Raw genomic sequence first — 24238 nt, forward strand, 5'->3', positions numbered from 1 at the left:
ACATAACCTAGTCCAGGGGTTCTTACCCTGGGATGGGTGAGGGTTTTGTTTTTTCACTTTTTGACAAATGAATTTCAATATGATTGGTTTCCTTTGTAATCCCTATGTATTTTATGTACTCAAAAACAATATTCTAAGAAGAGGTCCAGAGGCTTCAAACTGCCAAAGGTGTCCATGACAAAAAAGGTTAAGAACCTCTTATCCAGTTCCCTCATTTTACAGAAGAGGAAATCAAGACCAAAAGAGGTTAAAAAATTACCCAGAGTCATTCAGTGGCAAAGCCGGGACTTGAACCTAAAACCCATTTTCTTTTCACTAAACCATGACGAAACACTCTCTAAGGAAGAATCTGCAATAAAAATAACTGGAATAAATTTTACTATAAAATTTATATGGCCTGAACAACAGGATGTGTATTGTTTGATGAAATTTCTAAGTTTGGTCTTTTCAATTCTCTAATGTTTTGTGATTCTGGAATGAAGAACAGATTTTCTTTGTTCAAGGACTTATAGGTTACAAACAATAAGAGCTATCACCATCATCCATCTATTCAAAGAAAAGCCACACACACTGCTGTCACTTAAAGCCCATATAAAACTCCAAAATTATATTCTATACCTAAAAGAATTATAATAATTCTATAGCTTAATAGAAGACTAAATTTAAGATGCTTTCTACAATTACATAATAAATTTTAAATTTGTCTTCAATTCATTATGCAAATAAATTTAACTAGGAGTAAAAGAATTTAAATTACAGCGAAGATGATCAGTTCATATAGGCCACCTACCACAAATTTTCAGGGGAGCTTCTAACTCCAGAAGTATAGGCTGACTGAGGAAGATCTCTCGAGATTTAATGCACAAGCCTCGGACCTCTGCTTCGGTCATCTGCACAATCTTCCCAGGACGACATCCTCGTACTGAAATGCAAAGGATTTAATAAATTAGTCTTTTAAATGAAAATTCTACATGTTATCTTCAGAAATCTATGTCCACATATATCTTCAGGGACACTAGACAAAGATTTGTTTGGTCTGCTGCCTGCTGATGTGGCACTTGAAAGCTGTGTGTAGAGCTGTGACCAACGACTTTCCCTGCTTCCTGATATATTTTCTCCAGTCTCTATTTTTACTTATTCTCAGGCATTCAGGTGAGAGCGGCAGACTCTCAGAATCAGAAAGACAGCAGGGACAAGATAGTGAAGGTATACTCAATTTTCCCCAGAAACAAGCCTGGAATCTAGATGAGTAGTAGGAAGAAGCCAGAATAGCATGAGCAGGAAGCAGTGGTTAAGAAGAGAAAGGATTTGTACCCATCTGCCAGGAGGTCATACAGCTTTGTCACACTACCAGAAGTCTTAATATATCTGTCATCAGTTTTAGAATAGTAAAATTATTGCTTAAATGAGCATCCTAAAAGCTCACATGAATTGTGGGGACCAAAACATGCAAAAAAGTGTCAATCATTAAACATGTAGTTTACTACATCTTAGTATTAGTATTCAAGGTCACAGTAAAATAGTCCATATATAAATCAAAAGATTTACAAATACACAAATTAGAAGACTTAGTAGAGGCTTAAAAGAAAATGTATGTACATAAGATTTTTACCTAGTTTTCAAATGGAACACAAACTTCAGTACTATTATATATACAATTTTACTTAAGAACTGAACTTAATTTTCCCATTCAATCACGATCAAAGAAGTACTGAAAATATGAAAGAGCATAGTTTGTAAGTAATGGAAACTATTAGCTGTATCTAGAAAATTATTAAGGCAGGAAAGGAAAGGACAAGCATTTATTAAGTACCTATGTGCCAGGCACTCTTTAAAATATTATCTCAGTTTATCCCCACAACCACTGTAGCAGGTAGGTACTATTATTATTCCCATTTTACAGCTGAGGAAAATGGGGCAAGAGGGTAAATGACTTGCCCAGGGTCAGACAGCTAGTAAATGTCTGAGGTTGCACTGGAACTCAGGTTGTCCTGACTCTGGGTCGAAGGGCCCCATCCAATAGTGCCACCTAGCTGCCACAATAATAATGGTTAGCATTTATATAGTACTTTGAAGTTTACAAAGTGCTCTACCCATCTCATCTGCATGCACAATACCTACTTAATAAAAAAAGCTGACTGAATAATTAATAATTACTTGAACTGAGAACAGATTAGAGAAGGGAAAAACTGAAAGCAGGGAGACTAGGAGGGAGCTACAATAAGCAAGTAAGAGATGATAAGAAACAGAACCTAATGTGGTGACTCTGTGAGATAAAGTGGGATGAGATGATGTGGGAAGACTTGCTAAACCCTGAGTATGGTTAGATATGTAGAGGGAAAGTGAAGTTACAATTCCAAGAGTGTAAAACTGAGAAATATGGTGGTACCCTTAATAGAAAAAAGGAAGACTGGAGAATAGGGAGGTGGGAAGGGAGAGACAGTGAATTACATTTTGGACATGTGAGTCTGAAATGCCTATGTGACATCTGGTTGGAAACTGTGATAACCTACCTACTAATGAGAACAACCTGTCAAGAAGCCAAATCATTCCTTACAACGCACAAGTGAAGAAGAGAACTATCTTTTTCATCCCTGCAGCTTAGAAGGAAAAGTCATAAATCTTTTTGAAAATAATACACTTATCTGGCATAGATTTGACTATTGTCAAGGCACATTGTGAAGGACAAGCCAAAAAGCTGCTAGAATTAATGGAAAACTCAAATGTATAATTTGGGAATGTAGCTCAGGAGAGAGATTAGGACTGAAAACAGAGATTTGAGAGTAATCTTTATGGAGATAATTGAACCCAAAGGAACTGATAACATCACAGAGAGGGTATACTGAGAAAATAGAGCCTATAATAGAGCACTGGGGGATACACACAATTGGGGACAGGAGATAGACAAGGCAGCAAAGAAAATGAAGGAATGGCTGAACAGGCAGGAGGAGAGCCAAGAGTGATAAACGTCACCCAAGACTACACTACACACCTCCAATTCACACAACTGCTTAAACCTATCCAAAACAGAAATGGTGTACCAAAGATAAAGCAACTTCAGCTGTCACCATGGTCTAGACTACCTAGAATCCAAAATAAGGTTAACCATAAACCCAGGAATTGATGTTCACTGACCCTGAGCTTACCCAGCATCCCTTCCCCACCTCCCACACTACCTGACTGAAGGACACAACCTGTGTCTCATGTCTCATGTCTAAAGCCTGCCTAGAATTGCAACCCGGAAGCATTAGCACTACAAAGAGCTGGACTAGCTGTGATGAGAAAACGTCTCTGAACTGCTAGTGCTGGTCCAGAGAACTGAGGAACAAAGGGAAAGGGTTAAGTCACCAGGACAGACACTGTGAATGTTGGGGGTTTTGCAACATTTTCTCAATATACCCTCTCTGTGATGTTTCTGAGGGAAAGGGCACAGCATCCAGCTGGGGCCAATTCTGATCAACCAATTATCAGGTGGGGCAGGAACCTAGGCTGGTGAACCATGAATTACCAACGTGGAAGGAGGCTGACTCTGAGATCAAGCCCTCAAGGAAACCACAAGTGGGGGAAGGGAGTCAGGAAGTAAGTGATGAGAGAGAGAGAGAGAGAGAGAGAGAGAGAGAGAGAGAGAGAGAGAGAGAGAGAGAGAGAGAGAGAGAGGGGGGGGGGGTAACCTGAAAGTACCAAAGATTTCAGGAAGAAGTAATTTCATAGACCTTGAACAGATAAATCAACAGAAAAGGAAATATGGCTTACAGATCTGGTAAATGAGTTCAGGCATCTATGAATAAATACCGCAAAACAAAGGAAAATGATCCAATACCTGATGAAACACAGGACCCTGTGGAATTTGAGGAGAACATGTAATCACAACACTGTTTCTGAGTGGTTTAGAAGAAATGAGAATTATGAGAACATTAGTGATGTTCTCCATAGCAAAAATAAGCAGAATGAAAACCTTTGAATCTGAAATTGTCAGACTTACCAAAAAACAAAAGAAAGAATATATTAGAAATATAAAAAATGAGGAGAAGTGAAGGACAACCTAGAAGAAAAAAAACCCAAAAAAACAAAAACAAACAAAAAACCCAACAACAGCATTAAAAGAAAATAAGCTTACTGTAAGTAAAACACATGGATCTCACAAACCAGAACTGTAGAGACAACCTAATGATCATAGATCTCCCAGAATAACATTACAGGACAAAAAACTCTTATACCATGATGATGGAAATAGTAAAAGAGAACTGCCCAGAATTTTTAAACATGAAAATGAAATTCCAATTTAGAGAATTTACAGAAAGCCTCCAGGAAAAAACCCAAGGTTACAAACTCAAGACACATAGTGGTTAAATTTAACAATTCAATTCAGAAACAGCAAGTTCTCCAAGTCAGCAGAAGACTTTCAAATATAAAGGAAAGCACATTCCAGTAAAATAAGACTATGCCCACACACACACTGGAAAAAGGAAGAGGGAATGGAACAATGTGTTCCAAAAACTATTGGAGCTAAGGATGCAGCGCAGGGTGACCTATCCTGCAAATGTGATCTTAACCATACAGGACAAAAGATGGATGTTCAATAATAGAGTTTGAAACATTTTTAGAAAGAAAACCAGAAATGAAGAGCTTATGTGCTTTTTGAACACTTCACACAACAGAAATGCAAGATGAGTGAATAAATACAGCAGGCAAGGTCAGCAACAGAGCGACAACATAAAAACCAGTAGGAGACTTCTTTCTTAATGAACATACAAGGAGACAGAAGTGAAGGTGGAAATCTGGTAGGGCTAAGTGAAGAGGTGGACCATTATGGCGGCATTATGGACAAAACTTTACTATACCCCATCTACAATACTTCTTTAATGGGACTACATTATAACAAGGGAGGATACATGAAAGGGGGAGAATAGGAGGAGGACAGTAACAGTGTGATATGGGCTAGCAATGAGGGGAAAGTGACCTCTATAATCTCAGAAAGAGAAAAGCCTAAAGGAAAATGGGTGAGGAGGAAGGGGAGAAGGAAGACTCACCTCGGATGTGGGATGGGGTTTCACTGATTACTACTCCTATGAATGAAGGGAGACGAGGACCATACACTGGTAAGACCTAGGGATATGATGCTTGAAAAATCTACTTGGGGGGTAGGAGGGCTGGAACTTCTGGGAACAACTAGCACTTGGAGGAAGAGGAGAATATGGACTCCAGGAGATCTCCAGGCAAATGTAGAGGGAAAAAAAAGAGGGTTTAAATCAGTGTTACAGGAGGGATCCTATCACAAAGCAATGTCCTCTTTGATACCTGCAATAATTAAATTAGCATTATTCTGAGAACGAGACAACACGGAAAAGGGGAATCCATGAGGTAAACCCTACATGAAAGTGGCAGAAAGCACCAAGAGGAAAAAGCCTAGAATGGATACTTTGGAAGCTTTGATCATATGAAGAATATAGGAAAAAAAGAGAGATCAGATGATTACAGAGGTCATGAATCAGAGAATGAGGGTATAAACAGTGTACAAGCAGGGTTTAAACAGAAACAAGATAGATAATAAGAGTGAGAGGTGTAACAAATGTAATTTAAAAAATTAATGACTACATGAAAAGGAAGAAAGGAAGGGGAAAATCTACTTGACTAAGAGGAAAAAAAGAGGGGGAAGAATATATAACCAGATAAAAAACAGGAGAGAAGAGGTAATAAAATCCCAAAGATAAAAAGGTAACATATGAGGTGGGGGGAAAGAGAACCAGTGGGAACAGAACCACCTTAAAAAAAAAAGAATAAAGTAAATAGACATAATACTGTTTTTACAGTAGAAGATGAGAAAAAAATCTTTAAAATATTTTAGAGGCAGATGGAAGAAAATGCAAACCTAACCCATAACTTTAATGTGAATCGATTAAAGCAATCCAATAAAATGCAAAAAGAATGACACAATGGATAAGAAAACAAAACCCTAAAATCTGCTTACAAGAAACATATATAAAAAACAAAGGCACACAGAAAATAACAGGATGGGGATAAAAATTTACTCTGCATCAAGTGAATCCAAAAATCCAAAACAGGAGTTGCCATTAAGCTATCAGACTAAGCAAAAACATTTGTAAATTAAAAAGGGATAAACAAGGAAACTATATTATGTTAAAAGGAACCATAGAAAACAAACCAATATCAGTAACACACACATGCCCTCCAGATGCCTTAGCAGCCAAATTCAGAAAAGAAAACATTATCTGAGCTTCAAAGGAACACAATAGTAACAAGAAATGTAAATATCCCTCAATCAGTTTTGGATAAATCTAACAGAATGATAAACAAAAGAGAAAATATAGAACTGAGCTAATTTCTAGAAAAACTAGAATGAAAAAGCAAAATATGCTTATTGCTTTGCAAAAAACCCCAAACTTTTTCAAAACTTTACAATATTACAAAAACTCACCATGTGCTAAACACAGATATTGCAAACAATTGTAAAAATATAGAAGTAGTTACTACATCCATTACAGACCATAATGCAATAAAGAGAAATTGGTTCAGAGATCATAAAAAATACAGACCCAAAGGACACTTAACAATGAAACCTTAAATAACGAGTGGGTCAAAAAAAATTATAGAAACAATAATTATGTAAAAGAAAGTGATAATCATGAAACAATAGGCTATAATTTCTGGGATGTACCTAAAGCAGCCCTCAGAGGGAAAAATCATACCTTTACAATCACATACATTAACAAATAAAGAGAAGAATAATGAACTGAATATGCAATTTAAAAAGTAAAGAATCAACAAATAAATACAAAATAAGCACAACAGAGGAGATATTAAAAATTAGAGAGGAAATAGATAATTGGAGGGGGAAAACTCTTACAAATGATAATTAAAAGACTAAAAAGCTGTTTCTCTGAAAAGACTAATAAAACTAATCAACCCTTAGCTAATCCAATTAAAAAGAAGAGAGCAGAAAATCAATCAAAGACCAAATACGTGAATGCAGGTCCTAAATTCAGAAAGACTTCCTGAGTTCAAATCCACCCTCACACACTTACTGGCTAGGTGACCACGGGCAAATCACTTAACCCTGTCTGCCTCGGTTTCCTCAAGAAATGGCAAACGACTCCAGTATCTTTGCCAAGAAAATCCAAAATGGGGTCATACTGAGTCAGGCAAAACTTAAAAAACGACTGGACAACAAAGGTGAAATCACCGCAAAATCAGAATTTTTAAAAATCAGAACATATTATGCATAGTTATATGCTAATAAAACTGAGAACAGAAAAGAAACAGAGAAATGCCTTCAAAAATGTAAAATATCCTACTATCAGAAGAGCAGACAGTAAAAAACTTGATCTCAGAAAAGGAAATAGATCTAGCTGTAAAAGAACTACCAAAGAAAAAAATTCCTGGTCCCTATGTATTCACTGGAGAATTCTATCAAACTTTTAAAAAATAATATTTTATTTTCCCCCAATTACTTGATAAAACAATTTTTAAACTTTTTTAAATACAAGTTTTGAGTTCTGAACTCCACCCCTCTCTCCTCTCCCCTCCCTCCTTGCTAAGCTATCCATCTTTGATATTAACTTTTGAAGAAAGTTAATACCCATACTTCACAAATTATTCTCAAAAACTGGGAAGAACCATACTAGAATCCTTTTATGAAACAAATATTATTCTGATACCTAAAATATGGAAATAGAAAACACAGAAAGAAAATCATAGGTCAATATCATTAATAAAGATTGACTAAAAAATTTTAAACAAAATCCAAACAGACCACAGCAATTTTTCCAAGAAATCAGTCATTATAATTAAGTGGGATTTATAGCAGAGATGTAAGGATGGTTCAACATTAGGAAAACAATCCACAAAATTAATCATATTAAAAACTAAAACATTCAAAACCACATGATCATCTCAACTTATGCAGAAAAAGTACTTTGACAAAGTACAAGGCCCAGGTTTTTATGCTAAAAAACCTTATGAAGTACGGGCATAGAGAAACCTTTTAAAGTATTATTAAAAGCATCTATTTAAAATGAAAAACAAGCATCATATGCAATGGGGATACACTATAACCTTTTCCAATAAATAGGAGTGAATCAAGTATGCCCGTCTCTCCACTATTATTTGATATTGTTCTGGAAAGGCTAGCAATAGCAGACAAGAAAAAGGAATTAAATATAGACAATAGCAATAAAACAAGAAAGGAATTAAAGGAAAAAAGATAGGTAGAGGAGATAAAATTATCTATTTGCTTATATGATAAACCCCCAGGAATCAGCAAAGATACTGAGACAAATAGCTTCAAGAAAGTTGTAGGCTATAAAATAAATACTCAAAAATCAACAGCATTTCTACATAACAAACAAAACACAAGAAGCAACAACACAAAGGGAAATCCCATTCCAAATAACTACAAAACAGGGGAGCAGCTAGGTGTCACAGTGGATAAAGCACCAGCCCTGATGTCAGGAGGACCTGGTTCAAATCCAGCCTCAGATCAAACACTTGACACTAGCTGTGTGACTCTGGGCAAGTCACTTAACCCCAACTGCCAAAACAAACAAACAAACAAAAAACCCAAATAACTACAAAATATATAAAATATCTGGGGATTAACCTCCCAAACATAAAAATGAGTTGTATAGATTCAATTACAAAGCCCTTCTTAAAGAAATAAAAATAAATAGCTGGAGGAATATTCAAGTGTTCATGGCTAGGCCATTCCAATATAATAAAAATGACAATACCAAAATTAATCTACACTTATAATGTTGTATCAACCAAATTATGAAGGGAATATTTTACAGGACTTGATAAAATGACAAAATTTAGGAAAACAAAAGATTAAAGAATATCAAGAATATCAAGGGAAATGATGAAAAGTAAGTATGAAGAGGGAAGTGCTATTCTAGACTTCAGAGTATATTACAAAGCAGCAGTCATCAAAACCATCTGGTATGTTGGTTAAAAAATAAAGAAATAAAACAATGGAAGAGACTAGACAAGGGAGATTCAGAAACAGTAAAACTCAATAACCCAGTGTTTGATAAAGTATAAAATATAATTATCTAGGGAAAAACTCTCTATTTGATAAAACTACTGGGAAAACGGAGAAGCAGTTTGGAAGAAGTAGACTAACATCTTACACCACACTCCCAATACATTCCAAATGGATACATGATCTTAATGTTAAAGATCAAACTATTAAAAAATTAGAAGAGAAACAAATCATACACCTCTCAGAGCTATGAACAGATGTATTCTTAACCAAACATGAGATAGAGGCAGTTACAAAAAATAAAATATACAACTTTGATTACTCAAAACTGAAAGGCTTCCGCAGAAACCACATTAATGCATCTAGGATAAGAAGGAAAAGTCAAAGATAAATAAAACTAAAAGCTGGTTATTCACAACCACACTGAAAAAACTGCTCCAAATCACAAGTAAAAGAAATAAAACTGAGATTTCATCTCACACTCTGCAAAATGGCAAAAATGATCTTCTAAAATGGCAAAGATCTATGATGGAGGGGTTGCAAATAGTTACACTAACACGTTATTGGCTATTGGAGCTGTAAAATGGTACAACTATTTAGGTAAGTTATTTGAAATCATGCAAATTAAGTGGCTAAAATGGCCATACCCTTTTAATCAGACTCCATTACTGGGCTTACACCACAAGAAAGCTATCGATATTTAAAAAGTCACCATACAGCTCAAAATATAACAGCATTTTTTTTTGTAATAGCTAAGAATTAGAAACAAAATGGATGTCCATCAATTGGGGAATGGCTAAACAAATTGTGGTAACATGAATGTAATAGAATATTACTGTGATGTAAGAAATGATGTCTGTTGTATAACTGATGTCATATTGTTTGCCTTTCTCAGGGTATGAGGGAGGGGTGAGAGGGGAGTTAATTTGGAACTCAAAATTTAAAAAAATATATTAAAATTTCTTTATATGTAATTGGGAATTATTTAATGAAATAAAATATATTTTTAAAAAATTACATGTGATGGGGGCAGCTGGGTGGCGCAGTGGATGGAGCACTGGCCCTGAGATCAGGAGGACCTGAGTTCAGGTCGGCCTCAGACCAAACACTTGACACTTGCTACCTGGGCAAGTCACTTAACCCCAATTGCCAAAAAAAAAAAAAAATTGTGTGATGCACCTATCAGATTGGCCAACATGACAAAACAGGAAAATGATAAATGTTGGGAGAAGATGTGGGAAAATTGTAACATTAACGCATTGTTGGTGGAGTTGTGAAATGATTCGACCATTTTGGAGAACATTTTGGAACTGTGCCCAAAGAGCTATAAAAATGTGCATACCCTTTGACCCAGCAATACCACTTTCTAGAGCTATATCCCAAAGAGATCATACAAATGGGAAAAGGACCCACATGCACAAAAATCTTCATAGCAGCTCTTTTTGTGGTGGCAAAGAATTGGAAATTGAGAGGATGCACATCAATTGGGGAATGGCTGAGCAAGCTGTGGTATATGAATGTAATGGAATACTATTGTGCTGTAAGAAATGATGAACAGGCTGACTTCAGAAAAACCTGGAAAGGCTTGTATGGTCTGATGCTCCGTGAAGTAAGCAGAACCAAGAGAATGCTGTACACAATAACAGCCACGCTGTGCAATGACTAATATTGATAAACTTAATCGTTCCCAGCTATACAAGGATCTAAGACATCTCCAGAGGCCTCATGATGGAAAATGCTATCCACATCCAAAGAAAGAACTATGGAAGTTGAACTGCTATTTTTTTCTCTTCTGTTGAGTTTTGTTTCCTCTTTCTGATGGTTCCTCCTATTGGTTTTAATTTTTACTTACAACATCACTAATGTGAAAATATGTTTAATAGGAATGTAAACGTATAGCCTATATCAGATTGTGCGCTGTCTTGGGGAAGGTGGAGGGGGGGAGAGAAAAATTTTAAACTCAAAAGCATATGGAAGTGATTATTGATAAATCAAAATGAATAAAATAAAAAATTATGTGTGATGAATGCAGAGAAGCATGGAAAGATTTACATGAATTGATGCAGGGTGAAGTGAGCAGAGCTGAGAAAACAATATACGTAACTACAATAAACAGAAAGAATCATGACACATCAAAAAGTCATTTTGATGATGATGACAACACCACCACAAGCTGTAAAAGTGTCATCCTTACCACAGACTCTGTGATCTAAAAACTGGGCTTAGTTACATTTGGAAAGGCTCACCACCAGCATGATAACCATTAAGTGATGAATTATCTGGTTAGCGTTCCAATGAAGCAGATAAAAAATTACAAAATAGCTTTCAGTTTTGTGCAGCCTCCACAGTAAGGGGGCAGAATGACAGAAAAAAAAAGGAACAGGTAAGTACCTTTAAGAATCAGTACATTTAGAGCATTAAAAAATATTAATTTAACTTGGTATTCTAAGTGAGACATCTTTGCTAATAAGTAGTTAATACTCTACTAGAGAAAACAAATCATGTCAATAATAACATTCTCATTGTAACTGGAACCAGAAGACAAGAAATTACAGTTTAATGAAAAGACAGCTTACAGGTTCTCTTCAGAGGCAAACAAAAGAATTTAAAACTTTCACTGTGCACTGGGACAGTTCGTCATCTCAATTAACTTACTGCGTTCTTCATTTTTCATGAGGAAATTGAGGCCCCAAAAGGCTAACGGGACATGTACAAAGTAAAATAACTTATTAGTTATAACAAAGGTGGAACTAGAACTCATGTCTTCTAATCCCCATTGTGGTGCTCTTTTCTATAACTGGGAAGAACTTTAAAGGTCATCTAGAACCAACCACCCTCTTCCCCCCTGTCAAATCTAGAACAAATAACAGTAAAAGAAAATTATAGTATTGGTTCTTTTTTCCATTAGTAAATATACAGTGACTCACTATTAAGCACTGAGCTAAGTTGATGGCAGATCTAGAACCAAGAGATACATCATGCTAAATAGAGTAACTATATCACACTCTGATACCAGCAGAGAAAATGTACTAAACTATGAATAAGAGTAATGCAAAAGACATTGTGCACAGATCCTGTGCTAAAATATGTAAAAGCAAGAGAATTTTGTGAACCTCTGTATAAATCAAAGTTTGGAGAGCTTCCAAACTCTGGTGGCAAACTTTTGGTTGGTGGCAAGGCAATGAATTTTTTTTACCATAGCAAGTTCTCAATACCACCAACAAAACATCGTAGCTGGATTGCAATCTGTGTTGGAGAAGAAGCAGCCACAAAAGAATAAGGGATCCTTAAAGATATTTTAGGGGTATATGCCTAGCAGTGAGATCTTTGGATCAAAGGATATATGGACATTTTAGTTTCTTAGCATAATTGCACATTGTTTCCAGGATGGCTAGACCAATTCACAGATCCACAGGCAGACAATTCTTATCTTTTTCCATCTTTGGAAATTTCACAGAAATCTCATAGTTGTTTTGTTTTCTATTTACCTTATTAGCAATAAATTCTTATTGCTTCAATCTCTCCTCACTCTAATATATATTCCAAAGTGATTCCTCTTAAGTGCACAATTGACAACCCCCTACTTAAACTGCAATGGATCCCTATTGCTTCTAGGATAAAACATAAACTCTCACTTACTTTTTAAAGCTCTTCCACAATAGGCTCCAATTTATCTTTTCATCATCATATATTACTTCTTTTCCCCTATGGTCTAGTCAAACTGGGTTACTCTTCCTTTCACATGGCACTCAGTACCTCCTATCTTCGTACCTTTGTACTGCTCCTCTAATACCTCCAATTTTTTTTAGTTGCCTATATATCTTGGATATCAGATTCTTAGCAGACATGTTTGGTACAATACTTTCTCAATAAACTTCTTCCTTTTTTACCTTAATTCTGTTAATTTTGTTTGTACAAAAGCTTTTATCTTTTAGCACTCAAGTCTCCCTCCCCATCCCCGGCTATAGCTGTGAACGATCCCTGATTTATTTTTCTTATGACATACCCTTTCATTTTGAGTCATGTAACACTGTTTAAAGTTTGATCTGTATTATTAGCCTTTTCTTCATCCCTTTCTTAAGACTAGACAATAACCAAAACAATACTTCAATTCTTGATTTGTAGTGTTTAGTCAGCCAGTAGGAGTTGGCTCTAGCACACAACTTGTCCTCCCCAAGTAATTTATGTTTTGAGGTTTATCAAACATTGTGTGAAAGAAACAACGATGATAAACACAAAAAAAAAACAAGGGAAGACTTAAGCAAAGTAATGGAAGTAGAATCATGAAAACAATGTACAATAATGTAAATGGAAAATGAACAAAGCAATTCAGTATGAATGATGTGAAATTATGATCAAACTGGCCACAAAGAGAAACAAGAAGGTCCCTCAGACGCTTCTTTGCAATGAACAACGGGGTTGGGACAATGTGCTGGGTCAGTTTTCCCCCCTTGCTTTTTTATTCTTTGCTTCTAAGTACAAGGATGGATCTCTAGGAGGAGATGAAAGACTATATTAGAAAATGCAGGTGATATAAAAATAAAAGCTATCAACCAAAGTATAAAAAAAAGATATATTCAATGGTAATAGAGAAATAAGGACAGAAGAAACAATATTCAACATTAGCAAACACTTTTGCTAACTTAAGTCACAAAGCATCATATGATGATTTGGTTTGACTAAAACAAGAAAACTTCAAAGAAAATTACTTAAAAGTATCTGGAAAAATTAGGAATTTAACAAGCTCTTGATTTTACTATACTAATGAAGCATTAAACATTTTCTAAAACAGTGAAGCACTGAATGTGAGAAAATCAAAGATTTAAAGAAAAGCAGTAATCAATGGAAAGAACATTAGAAATTGACAAAAAAAAAAGCATGAAAAATAAAATGTTTCTGCCCAGTGTGCCATGCCTAACAAGAACACTAAGCCGGAGACACTACTTTTATTCTGTGTAGTCTCAGAATATGCAGAATTCTAATTTGGTCCTAGCATACTATACAGCATTATATGTGTGTGTGTGTGTGTGTGTGTGTGTGTTGTGTGTGTGTGTGTGTGTGTGTGTGTGTGTGTGTGTGTACTTGTGCTTATAATGATAGGATTATTAAATGATGGAGCTGAAAGAGGAACAACTAGTCTAACCTCCTCATTTTTTACAGATGAGAAAATTAAGGGTAAACCAGAAAGGTTACATGACTCATACTAAATCACATAGTGGCAAAGTCAAGATGAACTCAGATGGCTTGACTCCTAATCTAGTGCTCTTTAAGGACCAAAGATACATCACAGTAGAAGCACATTTAAATCCCAAAGTTTTGCTCAGCCTGAAACAAGCATAATAAATATTAATTTTTTCTTTGAAATAATTTCATTAAAAACAAATAAGTACATACTGTGCACATGGTATTTTTACTAGAATGATTTTTCAGAACAGAGAAAATTTAACTTTGCTTAATCCATTGTGTTCATTTTCACACTTTTACAGTTCCTTGTCAGGAAGATGGAACAATATTTTACAAATCATTTATCTTTTAAAACAAAAGAAATTTTGGACATATCCCTTAAGAATATACACAAGCAATCAAGAGGCCCACACAATCAGAAATAAGCCGATGGTCCCTTAATTCCAAATACTATAGAGCAAACTATCAAGAAACAAATAAAGGCATCAAGTCTCAACTTGATTTTCTCCATAGAAATGTTTCCTTAAAAGTGCTTTCACCTTTACTATCATCTGTAAGGGTGAAATAAATGAGTTTGCTTATAGGGAGGGAAAAAAAAAGGCTTTCCTTAAACAGGCCACTATTAGTAGAGTTGTAATATACTTCAAGAAAACTAAACCACTGATAGCATGAAGCATTCTGATAACAGTTATCTATCTAGTCTTTAGAAATCCATTTATCTATAAACACTTTTTTAAAAAATACCATTTCCAAACCTAACATAAGCATAACAAAAAAAAATTTTTGTTTTTAGAAAACACATGCATTGCATTAAATGTTTACATATTAAAACAGTAATTATGAACACTGGACTTGGAGTTAGTAGGCACAAATTCTACTCCTAGGTCTGTCATTATTGTGTGTTTGGGTCAGTCATTGGGCACAGTCTTTTAAGAGGCTCATTTTCCTCATCTGTAAAAACAGAGAGTTAAGAGTAAATAATCTCTAAAGTTCGTTCCAGTTCTAATAGTCTATGAACCAGTCTCCCCATTGTGCTGAGGTGGATGCTTTTCTTTAGTTTGAGGCTGATTACTATTCAGTTGGCTCTGACACTTTTCTATGCTGTTGTTTCAATAAGAACTTCAACCTCTCTAAATAATAGCCAAATATAGTGTACTAAATTAGAACATACAGTACTTAACTGTGCTGCCATCTGATTCTTTTTAAATAACCACATCTGTGATGGATTTAACTAAAATAATTTCAAGTCTGTAATCTCCATAAAAAGGCTTATTTAAAAACAACATTGATGGAAGCCAACCCTTCCATTTTTTCCTAAATCAATATTAGAATAAGGATACAAAAAATTATTCTGAATTTGGGAGAAAGTGATTCATAGAAACATCAAAAACAATACTTAAAAAATTCTTAGGCTATCAGTAAAGATTAAAAATCCTACAAATTCCTTCATATTTTCTTGAGGGGAAAAAGGTAAATTATTGTTATGCCATAACCATAAGGAGAATTAATCTATTAACAACAACAACAAAAAAAAACTGGTTGGTTTTTCACAGAATAAGATTCCCAGAATTTCACGGTTGGAATTCACTCCATAGGGATGAGTTCAAGCCATACCTAAGATGGCTATGTAGCCTTTAAAAAGCTTCTCCAAAGAGAGGGAATTCATCACCTGCTGAAGCAGCCCATTTTTGGCTTTAGGATGGTTTTGTTAGGAAGTTCTTCCTTAAAACAATCCTAAATTTGCCCCCTTTGCAACTGGCTCCCATTGGCTCCTAGTTCTACCAAGAAGAAGTCTAATCCCTATTCCACGTGGCAGCCTTCCAAACATTAAAAGACAGCTGTTTGTCAGGCTTCCCTCCCAGTTTAAACTCCCAGGAAAATATCCAATTTCTTCAACAGATCTTCATATGACATGAACAGGAAGCTTCACCATCCTGGTTGTCTTGGTCTGGATGTTTTCTTAGTGAATTAACTAAGTGCCTACTATGTGCAAATCAATATGCTAGGAAATAGGGATACAAAAATTAAATTAGCTTTTTTTCTTCATGGCCTTATATTCTACTGGGGAATACAATATATACAAAGATAATTAAATATAAAATATAGATAAACCAAATACTGAGTAATGTTGGGGTGGGTACTGATAATTATATTAATAAAAATTAATAGTTAGCATTTATGTAGCACTTATTGTGTGCCAGGCACTATGTGAAGCACTTTATGAATATTTCATTTGATCCTGACAACATCCCTGGGAGGTAAGTGCTATTATTATCCCCATTTTACAGTTGAGGAAACAGACAAACAGGTGTGAAGTGACTTGCCCACCACACATTTTAACTCTAGTCTTCTGGACTCAAGGCCCAGCATTCTATTCACTATGCCACCTAGCTAAGCTGCCTGCTAACATTATCCGGTAAAGTGTTTGTATAGGTGGCACCTAAGCTGAACCTTAAAAGGATCCAGAAATTCCAAGAGGTGAAGATGAGGGGGGAGAGAACACCAAGAAGAGGGGATAGATATCCTGTACAAATGAACAGAAGTGGGAATTGGATAATGAATATGAAAATTAAGTAGGCAAATTTGTCTAGATAGAACATAAGAGTTCATGACGGGGAATCGTGAAATGCGTGTCAAAAGATAGGCTAGAATCATACTGTGAAGGGCTTTAAATTCTAGAAGTTGATTTTCTAAAAGAATTGCAGGAGGTTAAAAGGGCCTTTTCTAACATATAGTGGCCAAGAGAGTAAAGGGTATGAATGTTTCCTAAAATGAGATGCCCAGAACTGAACATAACACTCAGCTGTGATCTGATCTAAGTAAAATTCAGCAGGAATAAACTCCTTATCCCTACATCTCTCTCTCTCTTTTTTTTTCTTTTAGGCAATTGGGGTTAAGTGACTTGCCCAGGGTCACACAGCTAGTAAGTATCAAGTGTTTGGTCTGAGGCCGGATTTGAACTCAGGTCCTCCTGACTTCAGGGCTGGTGCTCTATCCACTAAGCCACCTAGCTGCCCTCCCTACATCTCTTAATGAACCCTAATTATACATTAACTTTCCAGGCTGCCATAATAAGCTTACAATCCAGTCCAATCCCTAGATTTATTTAAAAGGAAACTGCTACATAGCTACACAAATGGGAACTTGATTTTTAAAAACCAAGTGTTGGGACATTCATTCCTATTAAATTTCATCTTTATAGATTGGCCTTGCTTAGTGAAACTTGTCAAGATCTTTGTAGGTCTTGTTATTGAGCATGCTAGGCAACACTACTAATTTTGTGTCATCTGTAAATTTGATAAACGAAAGATCTATGACTTTATCCAAGTCACTGATAAAATACTACTGGGCTACACACAAATCCTTGGAGTATGCACTGGAGACTCTTCTGCCAAGCATACAACCAGTTCTGAATCAACATAATTATATTACTGTCTATGCCACATCTTTTAAAAAAGATGGCCTGAAATACTTTGTCAAATACTTTAATAAAATCTACATAAACTAGACTTGAAGCATTCTTCTGATTCATCAATTTAGTGTTCAAATAGATCTGTGATCTCATCTAATGATATAGATGACAACCCATACACATATCTACTCATCTGTGAGACTCTTGACATCTTCGTATCCCTTGTGCCTAGAACACAGGATGGGCATAGGGTCTAGATCTATGAGTTCATCAGCACAGGCAATTCCCAGATTAGAAAACTCCCTCTCTCTTCCAATGGGAGGCCAGAACTTCCTCTGCAACGTATTTAGAGAGTCATAGAGAGCAATGAAAGAATAAATGACTTTCTTGCCCTGGGTCATACAACCAATGCGTTGATCTCGAACCCAGTCTTCCTGTTTCTGTGGCCATCTCTATATCAGCAAACTGCCTCTAAAACATAATAGATGCATCTTATGCATAAGAGTTATCTATTGAATTGAAATATATTACTACAGTGGCAGCTAGGTGGCACAGTGAATACAGCTCTGGCCTTGGAGTCAGGAGGACCCGAGTTCAAATCCAGCCTCAGATACTTAATACTTACTAGCTGGGTGACCCTGGGCAAGTCACTTAACCCCTATTGCCTCACCAAAAAAAAGGCAAAAAATTAATTAAAAAAAAAAAAAGAAACAAATTACTACAAAGACGTCTAAGATAAACTACTTCTGCACTCCTTTTGGTAAGCACTTGATGGAACCTACACATAGACACAATCCATCCACTATTTAAAAAATGCCTTTGCTGATGAAAAAACAAGAAGTTGGGGGAAATTTTTTAAAAGTATAATTAAAATGGCCAAACCATGAAAAGCAGAGAATCTATTTTAACATACCAAATTAAAAGTTGAAGATAAACATAAGGTGAGGTTATATATATGGAGAGGTTCTGAACTTTTTGTGTCATGGACCCCTCTTAGCAATCTGGTAAAGCCTACGGGCTCCTTAGAATGTTTTGAAATTAGTAGTAATAGTAGTAGCAGCAGCAGCAGCAACAAAAGCTAGCATTTATATAATGTTTTAAGGCTTATAAAACACTTTAAAAACATTGTCCTAACAGTTGCCAAATTCTGAAGTATATGTCTCAGCCAAAAGTTCTTGTATCTGGCTTCCTTCCTCAACATCCACTACACTCTCATCTCTTCTGCCTAAATTACAATAACAGCCTAACTGGTCTTCCTGCCTCAACAATTTATTTTTCTTACTATTGTTCCTCAAATAATCTTAATACACAGAGATGAGCATTACTTTCCTCTATGAAAACCCTCCTGTAGTTCTCTATCATCTACCAAATAAAATATAAATTCTTGATCCTGACATCCAAGGAACTTTATATCTTTGCGGTTTTCTCATAGTATTTATTCCCTTTCACATATATTGTTTTAGTCAAACCAGACTACTCTATCTCCTTCTTCCCCCCTCTTCCTCATTTCCATTTTGTCTTCTCCTTGCTCTGTAGCTTTACTCACACAACTCCTCATGTCTGGAATGTACTCCACTTGGTATCCACCTCTCCTTCCTCGGCCAATTTAGATGCCACCTTTTCCATGAACCCCATTCCTACCTCTTTCTCCATGGTCCCCCATCAGCACTCAGATAAAAGTTATCTCTTTCTCCTAACACTGCCTAGACTTATCCTTTGCACTTTCCCCTCTTCCTTGTATCACAGTATTTGTATGTATTCTTACACTGCATTAGATTGAATGCTATGTTAGATATACCCTTTGTGTACCCAGGACCTAATATCTATTGAACTGAATTAAACAAAAATTTATATAAATTTAGGCTATTAAAAAAAAACAGCATATGGCAGAGTAGAAAGAAAATGACTCCTCATTTCTACTTATGTGACCTTGGGGGAAATCACTTAAACTCTCATTTCCTCATAAAATGGAGGTGATACTTGTGTCAATCACCCCACAAGGTTACTGGGAGGGTAATACTTTGTAAAGTATAAAGCAATGTGCAAATGTGAATTATTATTGCTGAACTTTTTATATTTCTCAATCTTAAAAAAAAACGCTCAGGCAATTTAAAAATTATTTTATGTGGCCTCCAATGGATTGGTTTTAAGTGAAATTAAAGAGCAGCTATTGGACTTTAAATACTATTAACTTCTAATAAACGAGCAGATCTGTTTCATGAAATTCTGAAAAATAATACTGCATAAACAGCAGGGAATTTTAGTAGAACTCCACTGACTGTCATATCACTTGTTTGGTACCATAATAACTGACATTTTTATAGCACTCTGGAAAATACTTAACATATATTATCCTCTTCATAATAACTCATTCCTTTTTGGGTTCTTAACCTGGGGTCAGTAAGCTTTTAAAAAATAAAAGGTTTTTTTGATAATTTTTTTTTCAATAAAATTAGTTTCCTTGGTAATCCTGTGTTTTATACATATAAAAATACTATTCTGAGAAGGGGTCCATGAACTTCACCAGACTGCCAAAGGACACCATAACACACAAAAAAGTTAAGAACCTTACTTTAACCAAAAGCGGTGCTTCCTCTTGATACCTACCTTCAACTCCAGAAATCACCCTCTGAAAGCAGACTGTTACAGACTAGGTTTGGAGTCAGGGGATCATAAACTCACTTGATCTCAGTTTCTTACCTGTAACATGAGTGGGTTAAACTAGATGATCTGGTAGATTTCTTCCAGCTCTAAATCTATTGTCTTATGATCAATTAAAAAGATCATTTTTGTATATAACAGAATTTCTTTATACTAGGAAATAGAAACTATTTTAATTTGCACATTAATCAAATATGATGTAGTCAGTAGGGTCCCGGGGCCTGGAATAAATCAATCAATATTAAGTGCCCATCACAGGGCACCTAGGTGAGCCGTAAACACACACTGGACTTGGAATCAAGAAGACTCATCTTCTTCATGAGTTTGAATCTGGCCTAGCTGTAGTGACCCTGGCAAGTCACTTACCCCTATTTGCCTCAATTCCTCATCTATAAAATGAGCTAGAGAAGGAAAGGGCAAACCACTCCTGTTATCTTTGCCAGTAAAACTTCAAATGGGGTCACATGACTGAAAAATAACTACAGTGAAGTGCCTACTATAGTGCTAAGTGTTGGAGACACAAAAAGAGGCAAGGCAGTCTTTGACCTCAAGGAGCTTACAATCTAATGGAGGAACTTTTAATCTAATGATCTAATAATCTGGCCTCAGATTTTTACTAGCTATATAACCTTAGGCAAGTCATTTAAACTGTTTGCCTCTGTTTCCTCAACTGTAAAATGGGGCTACTAATAGCACTTACCTTCCAGGCAACGACATAAGCACCAATCAAATGAGGAATTGCTAAATAAATAGTGGTAAACGGATGTTATCGCATATTACTGGCCCTTTAGAAACATGAGATAATGAAGAACCTAGACAATCATGTTAAAGATTACATGAATGGATGATTTTATTTTCCCTCTATACTACCTCACTTGGTGATCTCACCAGCTATCATGGATTTAATTACCATCTCCACACTGATGATTTTCAAATCTACCTATCCTGCCCTAAATGCTCTGCTGACCTACAGTTTCACATATCTAATTCTTTTCAGACACTTCAAACTGCATATGCAGTAGACATCTTAAATTCAACATGTTCAAAACTGAACTCATTGTCAAATGAGTCACTGTCAAAATAAACCCTCTCCCCTTCCAAACTGTTCTATTACTGTCCAGGGCATCCCCGTCATCCCTGTCCTGTAGGCTCACAACTCAGGTGTCATTCTAGACCCCTCATTGTCTCTCATTCCCCATATATACAATCTGGTGTCAAGGCCTTCTAATTTCATCTTTACAACATCTCTTGAATATATTCTATTCTCTTCTCTAACACTGCTACCACTCTGAAGAATGCCCTCATCTCCAAATACTTGAGACTACTGAAACAAGCTGCTAGTGGGTCTGCCTGCCACAAGTCCCTCCCCACTCTAATCCATCCTCTATTTGTCAGCCAAAGTAAATTTCCTAAAGCTCAGGTCCAACCATGTCATTCTCTTATTCATTAAACTCCAGTGGCTCCCCAGGTTCAAATACAAAATCCTCAGTTTGGTGTTCAAGGCTCTTCATAACCTAGTCCCCCACCTTTCCAGTCTTTTTACAACCTAACCTTCGCCAACCCCTACATACTCTTCAATCCAATGACACAAGCCTCCTTGCTGCTGCACAAAGAAGACATTCCATTTCTGGGCTTTGGGCATTTTCTCTGGCTGTCCCCCATGCCTGTAATGTTCTCCCTCTTCATCTCTGTCTCCTGGCTCCCCGGTTTCCTTGAAGTCCCTACTAAAACCTCACCTTTTACAGGAAGCCTTTCCCAACCTTTCTTAATTTTAGTGCCTGTTTTACTTATGTCCGATTCATCCAGTATATGGCTTGTTTTTGTCTGCCTAATAAATGCTTACTGATTCATTATAATAACAAATTACAATTGATGTCAGACAAGAATTAAGATAACTACTTCTTCCCTTCAACTGTGGAGGTTAGAGAATGAAAAGATCACCGCTCTACAGCTGGAAGGGCCATGTATTCCAGACTCTAGATATGTTAATTGGTCTTGCAGAACTGGTTTGGTTTTTTTTTTTGTCACAAGGGAAGGATGGATATCTTTGGAGATGAATATATTGTAAAAACAAAAGGCATCAATTACATTTTATAAGAAAATGCTAAAATCTGCTTATTTCATTCAAATAATACTTCCTTGAATTGTGTCCTGCCAGACCCACTTCAGTCTAAAATACAGGTGGAGGAGAGAGTACGTGGAGATTTGAGAGTCAGTTACACGCTGCTATCTTAGCAATTTTCATTAACCTTGATAATCTCAACCCCACTGACTAAGAAACATACCCACAATTACAGAGTCAACAGTCTAGAAAGTCCAGATATGGTTGAGTAGATTAGAGAATCACTGAAGGGCAGAAACAACACTGGTGGTCAGAGCTATATTCTAACTTTCAGGACTAAGCATATGTTGGGGTGGGCATTTGGCATGAGCTATAGGAGTTGATTAAATCAAAGTGAATGAAAACACAGCTTATCATATCTATTCCAGTTTGTTGATATTATGAACTTTTAAAAACCTGTTTGTCCACTAATGGAATGATAGATTCTCTCCAAAGAATATTGTCAGGTTTTAATGAAACTTTGAACCAAGGGTGGGGAACCTTCAGCTTCAAGGCCACACATGGCCACACTTGGCCTTCTAGGTCCTTGGGTGTGGTCTTTTGACTGAGTCCAAGTTTTACAGAACAAATCCCATTATTAAGGGGATTTGTTCTGTGAAGTTTGGATTCAGTCAAAGGGCTGAACTTGCGCATACAGAGGGCCACATGTGGCCTCAAGGCCATAGATCCGCAACCCCTGCTTTGAACCAAGGGAGTTTGTCACAGTTTTCAATGGCAAAGTTACTTAAAATTTAAATAACCCAAGGATTCTTCCTTCAGTTATTTCTTGATTCTTCATGAGTAAGAAATTGCCTCAAACTTTTTGTACTAGCAATTGACAAAGTAATATAGTGATAAATGTGGCTAAAATATGGTGAATACATTTAGACTTAACATTTTAAGTTTCTTATTTGGTGCTTAACCACTTTTGCTCCAGGGAAAAGAGAATTTTGGGGCAGCTGCAGTAGTTCCAGCGTAATATAAATCTGCCAAGAAGTTTAGAGGTCCACAAATATTGTTTGCTCTAAGGCCAGAGAAAGGAAATAGAAAGAAAAGCAAGAACAGAGGCCTGAGTTACTAGTTTTTCTATGTTCCAATATCAGCCAAAGGCAAGTTTTTAAAAAAAATTCCTTTACCAATGAAATCACAAGTGCAGTCTTGATACCTATCTGCATTTGAAAGGACAAATTATATTGTTTAGGAAAAATTCTTAGGATCAAAATATAATTTTTTTAGAAATCAATTGAGGATGACAATTCAAAATCCCAGTTCAAGAAGATGAAAATGTGTACGGTGGAGCCAAGATAGTGGAGTGAAAGCAGTGATTCCCTTGAGCTCTCCCCCAAACCCCTCCAAATACCTATAAAAAATGGCTCTAAACAAATTCTAAAGCAGCAGAATCCACAAAAAGACAGAGTGAAACAAATTTCCAGCCCAAGACACCCTGGATGGTTGATCAGAAAGGTCTATCGCACCAGGCTGGTAGAGGAGCACAGTTCGGCATGGGCGTGTAGGCCACAGCGAACCTGGAGCAGGCCTCAGAGGGCTGAATCACAGGAAGCTATGAGGGTTTCCTGACTTCTCAACCCACAAATGTCAAAGACAACTCAGAAGGTCAGTGGGAAAAGTCTATTTCTGTGGTGAGAGAGAAGCTAGTTCTCAGCCTCAGTTCCCCAGCAAGCAGGGCCCTGGGGCAGTGGCTGCCTCCTGAGCTTACAGCCCACAGACTCAGGGGGAGTCAGGTGGCTGATCAGAGGGGGATTGCAGGGATCTCTCTGCTGGTGCAGGATTCTCTTGCTTTGCCTGTGCTTGGATCTGGGTCACAGTTCTAAATGGCAGTCCTAGGGCGAGGAGGAGCCCTGGCGTGGTAGAGCTTGTAGCG

At 36.4% G+C, this 24238-nt stretch overlaps 1 protein-coding gene across 1 annotated transcript in view; it reads right to left on the bottom strand.

Moving 5' to 3' along the window:
• PPP1CB (protein phosphatase 1 catalytic subunit beta) overlaps positions 1–24238 on the bottom strand; it is a 79698-nt gene that overhangs the window by 34751 nt on the left and 20709 nt on the right. Inside the window, exon 2 of the mRNA XM_020983773.2 lies at positions 791–922. Coding sequence (XP_020839432.1) covers positions 791–922 — 132 coding nt within the window. The remainder of the gene's footprint in view (positions 1–790; positions 923–24238) is intronic.

This window comes from Phascolarctos cinereus, unplaced genomic scaffold, assembly GCF_003287225.1.
Source record: "Phascolarctos cinereus isolate Bilbo 61053 unplaced genomic scaffold, phaCin_HiC Scaffold_2;HRSCAF=192, whole genome shotgun sequence".
Classification (NCBI taxonomy): Eukaryota; Metazoa; Chordata; class Mammalia; order Diprotodontia; family Phascolarctidae; genus Phascolarctos; species Phascolarctos cinereus.